The sequence below is a fragment of the Wolffia australiana genome, chromosome 4 (genome assembly GCF_029677425.1).
Source record: "Wolffia australiana isolate 7733 chromosome 4, ASM2967742v1".
Taxonomy (NCBI): Eukaryota; Viridiplantae; Streptophyta; class Magnoliopsida; order Alismatales; family Araceae; genus Wolffia; species Wolffia australiana.
Genome location: NC_135838.1, coordinates 21,058,418 through 21,073,331, shown reverse-complemented (window position 1 = coordinate 21,073,331; position 14,914 = coordinate 21,058,418). Strand labels below are relative to the sequence as shown.

Here is a 14,914-nt window from a genome sequence, read left to right as displayed (position 1 = left end):
CCTTTTAGAGCACGAGGTGTAGCTTGTCACCCCATGTGTTAGAGACTCAACACATCGACTGGGTTGAATTGATCCAACATTAATTAATCTATATGATGAAATACTCAATTAATTTAGAAGCATTAACTATTTTTGTGGTCCTCCTCCATGTTAATGATGGTTTTTATCTATGACATAGATGATCTTGCCTGTCAAGGACATCTAACATCCCTAATGACAATCATCATAATAGTCATCACCTCGACATCAACCATGGTTGTCATCATTCTGATCAATGATCGTCACCATCGCCAATGATTTCATGGTTCTCATCTCATCAATGACAATTTTCATAATAGTCATCCACCTTGACATCAACCATGGTTGTCGTCGTTGCGATCAATGATCATCACCATTGCCAATGTTTTCAATCATTGTCAGTCTTCGTGACAGTCATTGTCCTTATCGATGACGACTATTGTGATTGTCCACTGCATCGACAACTGTCTAGGATGATGGCCATCCTCGTCGAAAATGGTTTTCGTTGTTCTTGGCATTGAGGACCATACTTGTTCCTACCGATGACAATTATCCATATCGATGGTCACTGTGGTAGTCGCTGTCTCGTAGATGACCAATGTGGTGTCACTGTCTTGTCGATGACAGCTCAGTATGGCCATCATTCTCATCAACTGCAATGATTGTGGTCGACATCTCCATCAATGATGGTCAGCGTCCCTATCAAAGATGGTCGTCTTCCCGGTTAAGGATAGTCATTTTTCCTATCAATGACACCCATCATGGTCATTGTTCCATCAACTACAATTGTCATAGTGGTCATCCATTTGACAGCAACTACTGTATTCATCATCCTCGTCAACAACAGTCACTGCCCTTGTCGACGACAATAGCCCTGGTTGTCATCCCCATTGACAACAACTGTCATGGTCATATCTGTCCACCATAGTTGTCATGGTCATCAACCATGTGGACAATAGTTGATGTGGTTGCCAGCCAATTTCACTGACCACCACCATCATAGTCATTGTCATTGTCATAACGCCATTAATTGTTTATAGTTCAATATATTCAGTGCCATGTAGACAATATCTTTGAAACATTGTAATTCCAATCTTAATTATTTTTTACCCAACCTAAATCATTCCTTCAAGTCATCCAATCCTGCCACTGGTCTGAACAATGATGGATGACAGACTCGGACGGAATGGATGACAGTCCAGTCATTCATCCAACAAGCGTACATAAGTGAGAAATAATACAACTACACAAGGACCAATGAAATGTTGTGTTAGATTTGATACAAAAGTTTATCATCTCTCTACTCAAAATTAAGAGAAGGGCTGACGTCCCCCAAGGAGTATGACACTTCCTCATGGCTCCACCCCGCCTGGAGAAGGGTCAGCCCTAGAGATCGGACGCGCTTGGCCAAGCCACCAGCAGTGAAACGACAGTGGCTTTCTTTTGCGCACCCCGCCAGCATCTCCTTGGTCTCGCTACTTGTCCATCCTGCCTCTTTCAGCTTCTTCTCCTGCTGCTCCAGAAACTCCTGCAACGACGCCCACTCCGCCAACTGTGTCCAAACCTTGATCACCCTTGGCGACATCGCCCACGCAGCGACGATACTCCTCTTACTGTCCCCCACAAACTCAGTTCGTTGGAAGAATTCTGTGAGATCGACGTAGCATCGACGGACCTTCCCTTGGTGGAGGAAGAAGACAGGGTTACCCGCCATGTTAGGCCGGCAGGGCAAGTAGAAGTGTTTGTAAACAGGGACGAGAAGAGGAGCTGTGTTCATTACGTTCTTGGCAGTGGCCACAGCGGCGCCGGCGACGCTGGGCTTTGGGCCCCAAGTCGGCTCGCACCAGAGTCGCCCACGAGCGACCTCATCGAGGAGGTTCAACACAGGGAGGCGGAAGAGGGTTCTGAGCTGTTCGCGAGAGGCAAAGCGCCAGTTTGGGAATCCATCGTCTGTGGGTAGTCCTTCTTGGAGAATGGCCCGGAGATCGGGGGGGAAGGAGAAGGAGAGAGACGACTCGATGGAGATGAATTCTTCGTCAGAGATGCCTTCTGCGATTTGAATCCCTGCTTCTTTGAGCTGCGATATGACCGTCTTTGCGTAGGCAACGAGTGAGAAGCACGCGCGAGGTGTGTTCTGTAACTCACGTCGGCTTTTGTTCTCCTTGGACGAATGCATCTCTGGGTTTTCCTGAGTAAAATAAGTGAAGGTAGATGCATAATATACGCCGACCTGGCCAAAATGGGAGGTTGAGGGTGTTCTAAGCTCTACAAGTCAACATGGACCGGGCCATCCGCAACTTATTTATGGCTTGGTAGCGCCTGCTATAGAAAGGGTCAGTCTACTCCCGCGAATTAGGCTAAATGGGCGGGCATGAAGACTGAGAACAGAGTTTTGCTTGATAGCTTCTGGTTGTTGCCCATATTGTATTCTTAGGAGGGAAAATGGTATGTCGCTCGAAGCCCATATTGTAGTCCTCTATTTAACTTTTTCTTCATCATAGGTTCATCCAATTACTTCACATAATATCACACAATCTAATTCCAAGATGTGTCATGAAAGTTCTATTTGCCAGTAAAATCTCAATAAATACAAACAAATTTGGAATAATTTCACAAATTATTCTATGAATTTTAAATATGTTTCATATTTTAATTTTATGCTTGAAAATTTTGTAAAGAGACCAAAAAATCCATCAACTCAGATTATACAATCAGGTTCATAGATAATTTTTAAGGTGTTTATCTATGTGATCGTACACATAATTTGTGCCCAAGTAATATTCATTTAGATGTATTCTGATTTTGTGACATACAATAGTCAAAAGTATCTCACTGAAGAGTTTTTTTAATTCTAGATACAATTAGGACATGATGATCTCATTTAAACAAAGTTGACTTATAACTTTTGGGATTCTTAGTTATAACCATTATGCAGTAAAAGTACAATCTAACGATATTACTGTTTCACAAATATCAGCACATGGACCAATTTAATTCGACTGGTCAAGTCTGAGATATTAATATCTTCATGCAAAATTGATAGATTCAACTTTGAAAATATGAAATTTTCTCCCCTTTCATCAAACCTCTTATTTTTATTAGAATGTATAAATGTTTACTGGTTACAGAATGGAAATTCTGGAGAATTATTTTCAATTTATTAGACAAAAGTTTCAATAAAAATATCCCAATCAAAATATAGGGCCCTTCTGCATTGAGATGCTAGTTTCAATTTTTGCCAAATATTTATATGTGTATAATATGTATTTAGAATTTTATAAATTTTATTACTTATAATTTTTCATTTCCATTTCTTAACAAATAGTTCTTCTTTGAAAGCAAACATTTTCAAGAAAATATAATTTTGATCTCGGTAGTGGTCATTGATTACGCTACTTATGAACGTTATAATAATCAATCCACGAAGATAAAATATGCACATAAAATATATTCTCAAGAGACATAAAAAAAAATCATAATTATAGGTTAAAATCCATTCTTATGATAAAATTCACAATATGAATTTTGTCACAGTTCTCATGAAGGATAAAGTTAACTTTCTTGGTTATTATATTCATATTTTTTTAATGTGTCTTTCATAATTTTCAAGTTTTTGGATTTTGAGGAAGAAAAACTACTGTAGCGATGGGTGTGAACCATTTCCACATGGAATGATCATTAAGGACTTAATACTCTTTAAACAATGATTGATGAGATGAGGGGCTATTGATGTAACACGACGGACGCCGGGATCAAATGGCTCCTGTTACACACAGGGAGGGTAAGCACAATCATGTCATGAAGTGGAGATGACTGATGTGGACGTAATGCAAGTGATGATGCAACGATGAAATCAGGGAGAAGTACAAGTACGGCGTCGACGAACACCGACAACCACTAGGCTACGGTAAGTGTGACCTGGGAATGCCACTAGGCTCCTGATGATCCAGACGACCGACTGAGGGGGACGGTGCGAGTACGACTATTGCCGCTCGTGCGAGTTCCGTTCGAAGCGCCAACCAAGGTCGTACCAATAGAAACATATTCCACTTGACGTTTCCCTATCTATCATTAACCTAATCCTAGAGGTGGAGACACGCTCGAGAGGCATTAAAAGAAATAATTGAGCGCGTAAGAGGGAAGAAGTGTGGGCGTACCCAATTCGTAACGGCTGGCCTGACGTTTGTATCAACGATGACGGGGCCGGCTGGCGACCTAGTGAGCGGTCGAGGGATGACGAGCGACGACAGGGGCACTGACCAATGACAATAGCGACATGAGCAGCAACGACGGAGACGTGCCTGGTGGCGGCGTCAATGAGTGCGGCGGCAGCAACGACAGTATGACAGTAGAGTGGTGCGGGCATAGTGGTGGGGAGGCTGGAGCAGCAACGAGCGCAGTAGCGAGGCGTGGCGATGGGTACCGCGGCGGACATGGAGGCAAGCGCACCAAAGGATGGGGTAGGAGATGCGTTAGGCACGGCGGCGTAAGCGGCAGCAGGGCTCGGCGGCATAAGCGGCAGCGGGCGCGGTAACAGATGCAATGGCGGCAGAGCGCTGCGGCGTAGAGGCGGCACAGTGAGGTGGCGTGTCGATGCGGAAGAAAGTAGGGCACGACGGCTAGGCAACAATAGGGTACTACAGCGTGGAGGTTGCATGGCAGAAAGGCGCGGTAACGGCTGGGCGTGGCACCGATGGCAGGGCAGGGTGGTGGCGTCATGCGGCTGGCGGTTGTGGCAACGGCTGTGGTTGCGGTGACGGCCGTGGCTGCGGCTTGCGGTCGTAGTTGCGGCCGCGGCTGTTGGCCGAAAGGCCACGGCGGCGGCACGGGCGAGCCAAGGGACAGAGGTCGCGGGCAAGAAAGCCGGCGCAGCGGCGGAGCTCCGTCAAAGATGGCGACGGGTTCCAATGATCTCTAGGGTTTTTTCACTCTCTAGTTTTGCAGTGGCATTTTCATATTTATGGGAAAACTCAAAAAACACTAAAAAGGACAGGAAAATCATTAAAATTCACATTTTTTTCTTAATCCTTTCTCTTCTCCTCCTCTCCTATGGGCGGGCCCACCTCTTATAGGGGCAAATATGGGTCTTCCTCCTTAGAAATAAAGGGAGAAGGACTAATGAAAGGAATTAGAGCCCCCTAATAGGAGAGAGAGTCCCCTAACATGCTTACACATGGGCTCACACACACGCAAACGTGTAGGTCCATACAGCGGCCCAAACACGTGCGAACAAACAAGAACAAACACATACACAAACGACTTACATGGCCTATTAAACCAGGAAAATGTAAGGAAAGATAACGTCAAACTTTTGTGGCCTGTTGACTAGGCCAGGTACTCTAAAGGCTGGGTCTCGTGCGTGAAAATGTGATGATATTAAGATGATTATATTAGACAGTAGATAGTGATAAAGAGATATTAGATGAATGAGTAAGAGAGAGAGAGAGAGAAAATACGCTGATAATAAAGAGATTAGACAGTAAGTATAATGATGTGATGAACAAATAATTTGTGTATGTAGCATGAATTTACAAGAAGAAGATATTGTGGTGTAAAAAGTGTAAGGTGTGATTGAAAGGTATAAAGATGAGATGCGATGGTAAGATGTGATGACGAGATAGATCTAAGATTATGCTGATGATGAAAAGTATAAATGTAAGTCGAGGATGCTTACCGTAGATCCTTATGTTCCACCTAGATCTGAGTGATTTGCAAGTCCAGGTAAGCTCCCTCTGTTTTTTGTTTCCTCTTCTCGAACACCCAGGACACCAAGTGCAAGCTTAATGAATCTCCATAACCCACTATCCTTCACTTCGCCCATAAAGGAAGGAAGCAGCTTCAAAGATAGACTCTCCAAATTATTGATCGGAGGGCATGGATGGAAAGAAGATGTAAATATGAAGCTTCCCTAAAAATTTAAGCTCAATCGGCCTTTTGGATCTTTGGATATCAAGCTTTGAATTTGGAGAAATCCTAGCCATCAATTTGATTAAGTTCTCTCTCTTCTTTAATATCTTCATTCACAAACATGCTGATGTGTGACAGTGATGAATTTAAGGAATGATATGGCCACATGGATTCGCGTCACGTCACACGTCTTCTTGATTCTCTATTAATCGTGTGTTGGCATGTATGTGCGTCTATTTTGTTGACTTTTCCATGTAAAAAATGCATCAACCAAAATGATTTATTTTTTCGGGCTCTGCACATGTTTATTGTGATTTTGATCACTTCTTTTCTCTATTTATTCATATCACCTGCAGATTAAAAAAATGACTTAAGTGATCCAAAAACTTGTCGTTATGACATTGCAACTTGCAATACCACAATGGCACCTTTTGCAAAATTAACTGCAGAAATCAAGGTCGAAAGTTGTGATTGGTCACCATCTGACTGAGTCAATTGATAACACATGGCGTGGTGGTAAAATAATACTGAATAATTAATTAATCTTCCTAAAATAAATCATTATCTATAAAACTATTATCAATATAAATGCTGATGAAAAAAACTAATTTTTCCACGAAGATAATGTCAAACAATTCATAAAAATACATTCTGAATTCGAAACATATTTTCTCTACATGTATGATGTCATAATAATCATTATACCATTAAATCCACAAAAAAATGAATATCATTATAAAAATTGATTTAATCATATCAAGCTTGATAATGCTCATGTATAGTTATTTTAATGCTTAAAACATGTGAGTTACAGAATAATAACCAAGTAAGTCACATCTTATCATACGATGACTGACGGCGGTAACTTTAGACCAATGATTTGGTGGTACAAGCTTCTCACATTGGAATAATCTGATGATAATATTTCTCATTGTAATTAATATCACAATATAGACTAAGAGTCAACATTGTGAAGGCAAATGAAAATGAATTATCAATAGAATCCAAGGTCCTTAGCATCATATTGTGTTGCATGGAGCCCAATAATGAAAATAGTTCCAGAGTAAGATTAAGTGTTTCTAATGTAAATAATTGAAGAATGAGAGCTGAAGCTTTAAATGCTTTCAAAATATTAAATAAAGATATAATTTGATGTTGAAGACAATTTTGCACAAAGAGAGTCCATGCTTTTGATACTGTGAAAATTTCAAATACAGATCTAAATTGATGTTGTTGGCAATTTTGTAGAAATAAAGACAAAGCTTTTAATGCTTTGAAAATAACAAACTATATTCAGATAACTCTATACAATTTTTTAACAAACAAAATTTATCTTCAAATTTGGTAATAATTTTGTAAGAATATTTTCAGGTTTCTCTATAGACAATACTGCAAATATATCTTTTTATTATATTTCAGATATCATTGTAGATGACGAATTAAGAGAACAAACAAGCTCAAAAAATTGATTAGTATTCATTTCTGAATAAGTGGCAGTTTTAGGTAAATTGAATGATAATTCATCATCATATTATTTCACTATTCTATATCAAAATAAATTCCCCATGTAAAGTATTTTGGAGGGTAATAGTCACTATGTAAACTTTTAAAGTTACTTGTACAGATCAGCTAAAGTTTATCGTAATCTTATATTCACCCAGATGTCATATTAAAGACATAATACATGAGAACAATATCCAGAGACCAATGCAAAAGAAAAAATAAATAATAAAGATGTCTAAAAATAAAGAAAGGAGAAATAGCAGAAAACGTTTTCTTCAAAATTTCACTGCAGGATACAAGAACTGTGAACCTTCTTGTCCAACATGATTGCAGGAAGCAAGAATGGAGATGAAGAATGAGAAACAGCTAGAATTATACTAAGCAAAGGCCAGATTATGAGATAAATAATGGCAGAGAGAGCCACATTTCTGAGAAAGAATGCCAGAGAGAGAGCTTGACTGTTGAGGGAAATGCCTAAGGGAGAGAGAGCCAAATGTTAGATCATGAGATAGAGAGACAAATCATGAGGAAGAGAGAGATCCAAATTATGAGACAGTGATGGACAAATCATGAGACCAGGGAGACTGCCCAAACTTCAGAATGAGAGAGAGAACCCTACTCCATTGAGAGAGAGAAAGCATAAAACAGTTGAGGGGAGAGAATATGTGAATAGGGAGAACACCTATGAGTTCTTTTTCTTTGGAAAAAATGTATTCTATTGTTATTATTTCTTTTCAATGGGCCTTATCACATTAGGACATTCAGTTCATTAAAGAAAATGGTGATTTCATATATTATAACTAACAATTGAATTATAAATTCAAATGGTTTAACAACACTCAAAAAACTTCTAAGTTCCTTTCTCAAATGTGATTCACATTCTTCATCATGTGATGTCAAATTTTCCTGAAAATTTAACTAAGGCACCTTCCTCGTTTTTAAAAGCAAGATCATGCATGAAAGGAAAATAATAAAAATAATACAAATAGAAACCAAATAATATCATAAAAATTGAAAAATATCATTCTGAACATCCCCTTTATCGTGGCATATTCTTAAGTCTTATTATTCCTCATCTTCTTCACTATTAACATCTTTATTGATATCGTTAACCATATGATATTTTCTTTAGAATATGTTCTTACTTCCTTAATGGCGCACGCCATCAAACATCATCGACGACGTCGTGCGCGCCACCAGCCATCGTTATCGACAGCCGGGTGAAGATGCTCGATTATTGTATTATGATTTCCATCATTTTGTTACTCGTATTTTGTGTTTTTTCATATCCGTCGGTTTGTTTTCTTCGCATTGCGACGCGTCCCGTATGTCTGTTGTCGTCGCCACGGGGAGGGGTCCCTAGTCCCCCCCCCCCCCCCCTTTCCTTTTTATGTTTTCACTTTTATTTTATTCTGTAATGGGGGAGCCCATTATATAAGGACACCCCATAATTGACCAGACTCCCCCCTTGTTGGCCCACTTAGGGGCCCAATTTAACCTCCCCCTTTATAAGGGAAGAGGGAGGCGCCCTAAGTCCTTAGACCAAGAACAAGAAAGAAGAAATCGACATGTTTCTTTTCTGGTCTCCCTCCCTTGTAGAAGAATACAGAGGAAGGAGGAAGAGAGAACGGAAGGGACAAGGGGAAGAAATAGAGGGGAGTCGATTCCCCCCTCCCCAGCTTCAATTCTGGTATCGTGAATTGTCGCCCTTCTCTACGGGCGTGGCCGACCATCACGACGGGGTTTCCCTCTTCCGCTCGGCACTCCATGCAGGTGAAGATCCACCGCGGACAATCCGCCGCGCTGGTCAATTCCCGGCGATTCTGAACTTGTGGCGGTCGCCAACGGTAGGACCCCATCAAAATTCATCTACGAAGGTAGCCTAATCTGCCCCCGGGCAGGTTAATTTCCGTTGCGCCAGACCTCTAGGTGGATGCTATCGGCTGGTCCACCGATCTCTGCTATGGAGGCGGCCTAGTCCACCCTCGCTCGGAGCAACTTCTGGCGCGCCCGACCTCCCGGCAAACGCCCCTTGCTGGGCCGCCGACTTGCGCCATGCTGGCGGTCTTACCCGCCTTGCGATGGTCAACCCGATACAAATTGCTGGATCTGACGGACCCGATGGATCCGCCGGTGGAATTCTGCGAGATCTGTTGGGCCTGTTGATTCTTTGGTTGCCGTGGACTTCAACCCTCATGATCGACTAACCGTGGGCCACCTGCACATTGCCGATCTACCATAGGTATGCACCCAGGTCAGAATTATGCTTGAGTCGGCTCGCCGCGGCCCTTCTGTAGTCTCTCTCCTCCGACCTTTACCATCGCTCTGGCATCACATCGCCAATCGAGCCGCCGTCACACACCCACATTGACTGCCGCAACCGTCGACGATCCCCTACAAAATGAGCCACGCCGATGACAAGGTACGCCATCCTTCTTGCTCGCTTGTTAATTATTCCTTGCAGTATGCTTTTGTCTTGACTCCATCGCGCTCAGGCTTGGTAGGTGAGATAGATATTTGAGAGAAGCTATGACATAATTGAGCGTCTTACCGGTACGAACGAGTCCGTTCATTACGTGCGAGCCCTACGGATTGATTATGTTTGGCCGTAGACGTCTTCGTTGCTCCGACAAGGTTCGAGAGGCCTCCGTTTTCGTCACTCGGTGACCCCATCCAAGCTCGGAGCTCAGCGCCTCCCTTGAGTCAGAGCCTGCACGTACGACACGTAGGACGCATTGCAACGTAGTTACATCAACCCATTTAGGATTTATCCATCGGACAATGACACCGTCGACGTTCGGTACCATGACCCATTATCTCGGTACAGAGCCATCATACTCGGTGCCAACCGGACGACGTCCTCAACGACGTCCATCATCATTCCTACTCATGTGATCCTTTGGACTCATATTGATGCAAATCAAATTTTAATACAATCAGAACTCAAACATTTTTATTATTAATATCTGAAAGATTAGGTTATAACGCTGTTGACTGCACAATTCCTCAAGGGTTATATTTGTTTTTTTTTACGTCTCCAACCCTTTATCAAACGATACCCTTCTAGATTCTATGTATTTTTATTTGAAAAAAGTACAGAATAACAGTATAAATCTTTAAAAGAGGATGATCATATCATGTTGATTGTTGATGGAGTTATTCCAAGGAGGAAATCTGGTTCCCGGAGGAATACGACAAAATATGCACCAAAGAACATCATTTTATCCTATAGATTCGTGTTTAGGTTAAAAATTATCTTCATTTTAAATAAATATCTAAATATTCCGTAAATTTGTTTAGACAAAAGGTTACCCTCCTGTTCATTTTATTTTTATGTTTCTAAGGAGAGAGAGAAGAGAAGAACAATGTAAAATTAGGTTTCGGCAATTACTTTTAAGGACATCTAATAAAACATGGTAATATGGAATTAAAGGATATAGATAAAAGTAATATTCATAAAACGAATAGAGAAATTAAGGCAGGTATAACTCCATTAATTTTACATTTTCATTATTATTAAATTCCCTTTAATTTTAAAAGAGATATAAGCTATTTTAAATCATTTAGTTTTCCCATGATTGTACTTCAAAAACTACTAAAATTTTCAATCAGATATCTAACATCATTTATTCAAAAGATTTCAAATAATTTTATTCAGTTTACTGTTTGAAGCTCTATTAATGATCAATGAATTCATTTATAGATATTTTAGGTGTATAATTGTGCCTTCATTATCAAATTTTATTTCTCATGTCTGATGGGCCCAAATATTTGACAAATGTTAAGATATATTTTTTATATGGAATCCAAGCATCTAATCCTCATGCACCGCATGAGAAAGTGACTGCGATATGAAGTTATTAAGAAATGAAAATTTTCTGATATAACTCACACCAGGCAATATTATGCAAACCTACTAAGTGTTGACTTCGGATAATCTACATTGAGCATTCATAAAAAAATAATTAGGTGTTTTTACTCAATGCACTAATAGTTAAACTTCAACAGCAAAACCTCTGAAACCTTTATCATCAATCAACTATTTATTATATTAATTAAAGCATCAGCTCATATCTTTTTTATTTATCATTTAATAAATTGATCATGAAAATAAAAATTCCTAGACACTTTTTTCAGTTCCTAAATAATAGTATTATGTTATTTCGTGAAGATATGTCCAAGTGATTCTTAATATTTTAGGCAAAAAATGATAACATCTTGAAGGATCATGTACATTTTGGCAACACTGATTGTAATTTATGATAGGCCATCAAATTTCTTGTATAAATTATAAATCCATATTATTAATAGTTTTTTAACCAAACATACAAGTTTCCTAACCTCTTGGTACACCGGATGTCAAGTCAATTGTAGAGACCCAAAACTTAAACAATTTTTTATGCTAAAAGTGAGAAACAATAATGAAATCAACCTCCATGCCTATATTTTGTGAAAGCAAAATTGGATTAAAATTCAACAAATAACTCGGTCATTATTGACTGAGGTTTACAATAGTTCAACCTACTTCAATTTGTTCTTATAAATCCTATCACCCATCATAACATGATTTTTCATAGAGTTATTATATAAGACAGATAGTGAATAATATACATTTTTAGGTAGGTTGGAATACCATAAACTTTCTAATGGGGACATCTGGAGTAACAAAATGACTGGCATAAGTGAATTTTGAATGGCAAGCATAAAAAACAGTTTTATTTTGAATATTTCCTTTGGAACTTTCTTCTAAAAAGTCTCATATAAAAGGAATAGAAGGCTATTCCCTTGATGTAGACAATTGTGAATTTCAAATAGAAAATTTTCTTCATTTTTCACTAAGGGAGTTGCTTCTGAATTATTGCCATCACTAAGTGTAGCCGCCATCACTAAGTGTAGCCGCCATCACACCAAGACAGCCTTTAGTGTGTTTCCAGCATGTAACAAGGTCATGTTTGTGTTGCATGACATACACATATAGCGAGTGTGTCACCTCATTCCCATCCATTCTGGCCCATCGCAGCCCATTGTCCATAGCCCACATCTAAGGTTCGCCATTTTTTACCGAAATTCGGTAAAACCGGACCGAACCGATACCGTCGGTTCGTTTTTCATGGTTTTACCAAAATTTCGGTAAAGGTTTCGGTTGAGACCGCAAACCGAACCGAAAACCGAACCAAAAAATGAATATAAAAATATTACAATTAATTTGTGGGAACCAGGATTTGAACCCTGGCCTCCCTTTCCTCAGCGCCTACTTGTTACCAACTCTGCTATAATGCTATTATGAAGATAGAAAATAAATAAATAATATATTCATATAAAAATAAATTATTTAAATTGCAGATCCGAGAGGAAACAGTTTCCCACCATTCTGGCTTCTAAGGGAGGATCTTACACGAGTCATTGCTCGTGGTCGCCGCCTACATTTTGTGTTGCCGCCACCAGTTTTTGTCGCTCTCAATAGTGTTGCCATCAACATCGTCATCATTTTATCTCTTGTCACGGCTTCTTGTTGTCCATTCTTCAAAGTATCACCAACTTTGTCCATGGATTTGAGAGGAGACCAGGTATATCCCATATTTTTATTTATTTACTTTTATTGATATTGAGTGTTGGCAGTATTTTTCATTACATAGGTTCCATCAAATCATTCCCAAATCGAAACTAATTTGCTAATGACTGAAGATGAGAATTCTCACCGCAAGAGAGTTTCACCTGTCTTGAAATACTACATAAAAAAGAGTAATGGAGATTATCGATGCAAGCTTTGTAAGGAGAAAGAGTTGATTGTGAAAAAAGACAAGACAGGCAGCACAATGAGGTTATGGACACACTTGAAAAAGTTTCATGCCATTGTTCATAGGCAACTTAAGCCCTCATCTAGTCAGAAACCTGTATCAAAATATTTTCACTCTGCAACAGAATTTACAGGTAGAGCACCGGAGCAAACAAAAGCAGAGCTATTAGATCTCATCATTAGTACTGATATGCCATTCTCGATTATTGAACATCCAAAGTTCAAAAAAATGTGGAAGTACTTTGCACAATGTACTTTAAAGCTACCAAGTGCCACGACAATTCGGCGTGCAGCGAATGAAAGATTTGAAGAAGGGAAATCACAATTTAAAGAGGAGCTTAGCCGGGTTGATAAAGTCTCACTTACACTGGACAGTTGGACTACCACCAATCGTGTGGCTATTTATGGGATGACAATTCATTGGATCGATGCCGAATGGAAGCTCCGTGAACGAGTTCTCAGTGTAAAGCAATTAATTGGATCACATGAGGGCTCATACTTAGCAGAGATATTACACTTAGTTTTGAAAGATTACAATTTGACTCACAAGTTATTTGATGTTTTCTTAGATTTTTTCCTCTTAATCACTAAATAATTAACACTATTTTTCTCCTTTTATAGGTATTTCCCATCACAACAGATAATGCTAGTAATAATACTACAATGGTTGCAACCTTAGAAAGGCTATTAAAGGATACTGACTCCAAGTTCAACAAGCAACACCATGCACCATGTATGGCACATGTTTTAAACTTATCTGTGCAGCGAGGCTTGAAGGAACTAGGTATTTAATTATGGTAAAACTTTTATTTCATTAATTTTTTTAAGTTATTCTTTTAAAATGTATAAAAGTGTTTTTTTATTAATATGTAGGTGCCAAAAATATAATTGAAGAGGGTATTGAGCAACATGAAAGTACAATTGAAGAAAACATTCCAAGGTCATTCAAAGATATTCTCTATAGACTTCGAAAACTAGTCATTGCTGTTGGAGTTTCACCGCAACGACTTCACCACTACCAAAATATATGTGAGAAATTTGGCATGGAAAACTGTAATATACTCATTGAAGATGTCCCTACAAGATGGAATTCAACATATGATATGATTGAAGCAGCTTGGGAAAAAACAAGAGTATTAGAGAAGATGGCGAGTGACTATCTCAACTCCAACAAAGTGAACTTTTCCATCACAGATGAAGAGTGGGATCTCCTAAAGCTTTTTCAGGTGAACTTCAAGCTTTTCATGACATAACTGAGGTAATTTCAAAGTCCAAGTCTATTACATCATCAACAGTTTTAAGAGCTTATGAATTTCTATCAAGAAAATTGCAAGCATTAATTGAAGGTCTAGACAACCCTCTTCAAAGTGAAGTAAGGGGTACCCCTAAGCTTTGAACAATCAAGGTCTCTTAAAAGTGCATATGTTGCCATGAAGGATAAATTACAAGAGTATGAGGTTCTCTCAAAGACTAAGCCTATGCTGTATATTGCTACAATGCTCGACCCAAAAATGAAGTTTGCATTTATTCCAATAAGTGAGCAGAATTCTATCATTCAGTATGTACATAGGTTGCTTGAAACTACTTTGTTTACTTCAAATCCACATTCAGTTGTTGAAGACAGACCTGTTCCAAGTGCCAAACGATCAAAGGTAATTATTGTGTTGATGGAGCCTGAGCAAACAAACA

The 14,914-nt window shown here is 39.3% G+C and overlaps 1 protein-coding gene across 1 annotated transcript; it reads right to left on the bottom strand.

Moving 5' to 3' along the window:
• Positions 1–1,242: 1,242 nt before the first annotated feature.
• Positions 1,243–2,194, bottom strand: LOC144702552 (uncharacterized). Its single transcript, XM_078574601.1, has one exon. It carries the CDS (start codon positions 2,192–2,194, stop codon positions 1,319–1,321), a length of 876 nt encoding a protein of 291 aa, XP_078430727.1. The 3' UTR covers positions 1,243–1,318.
• Between the last annotated feature and the right edge of the window lie 12,720 nt (positions 2,195–14,914).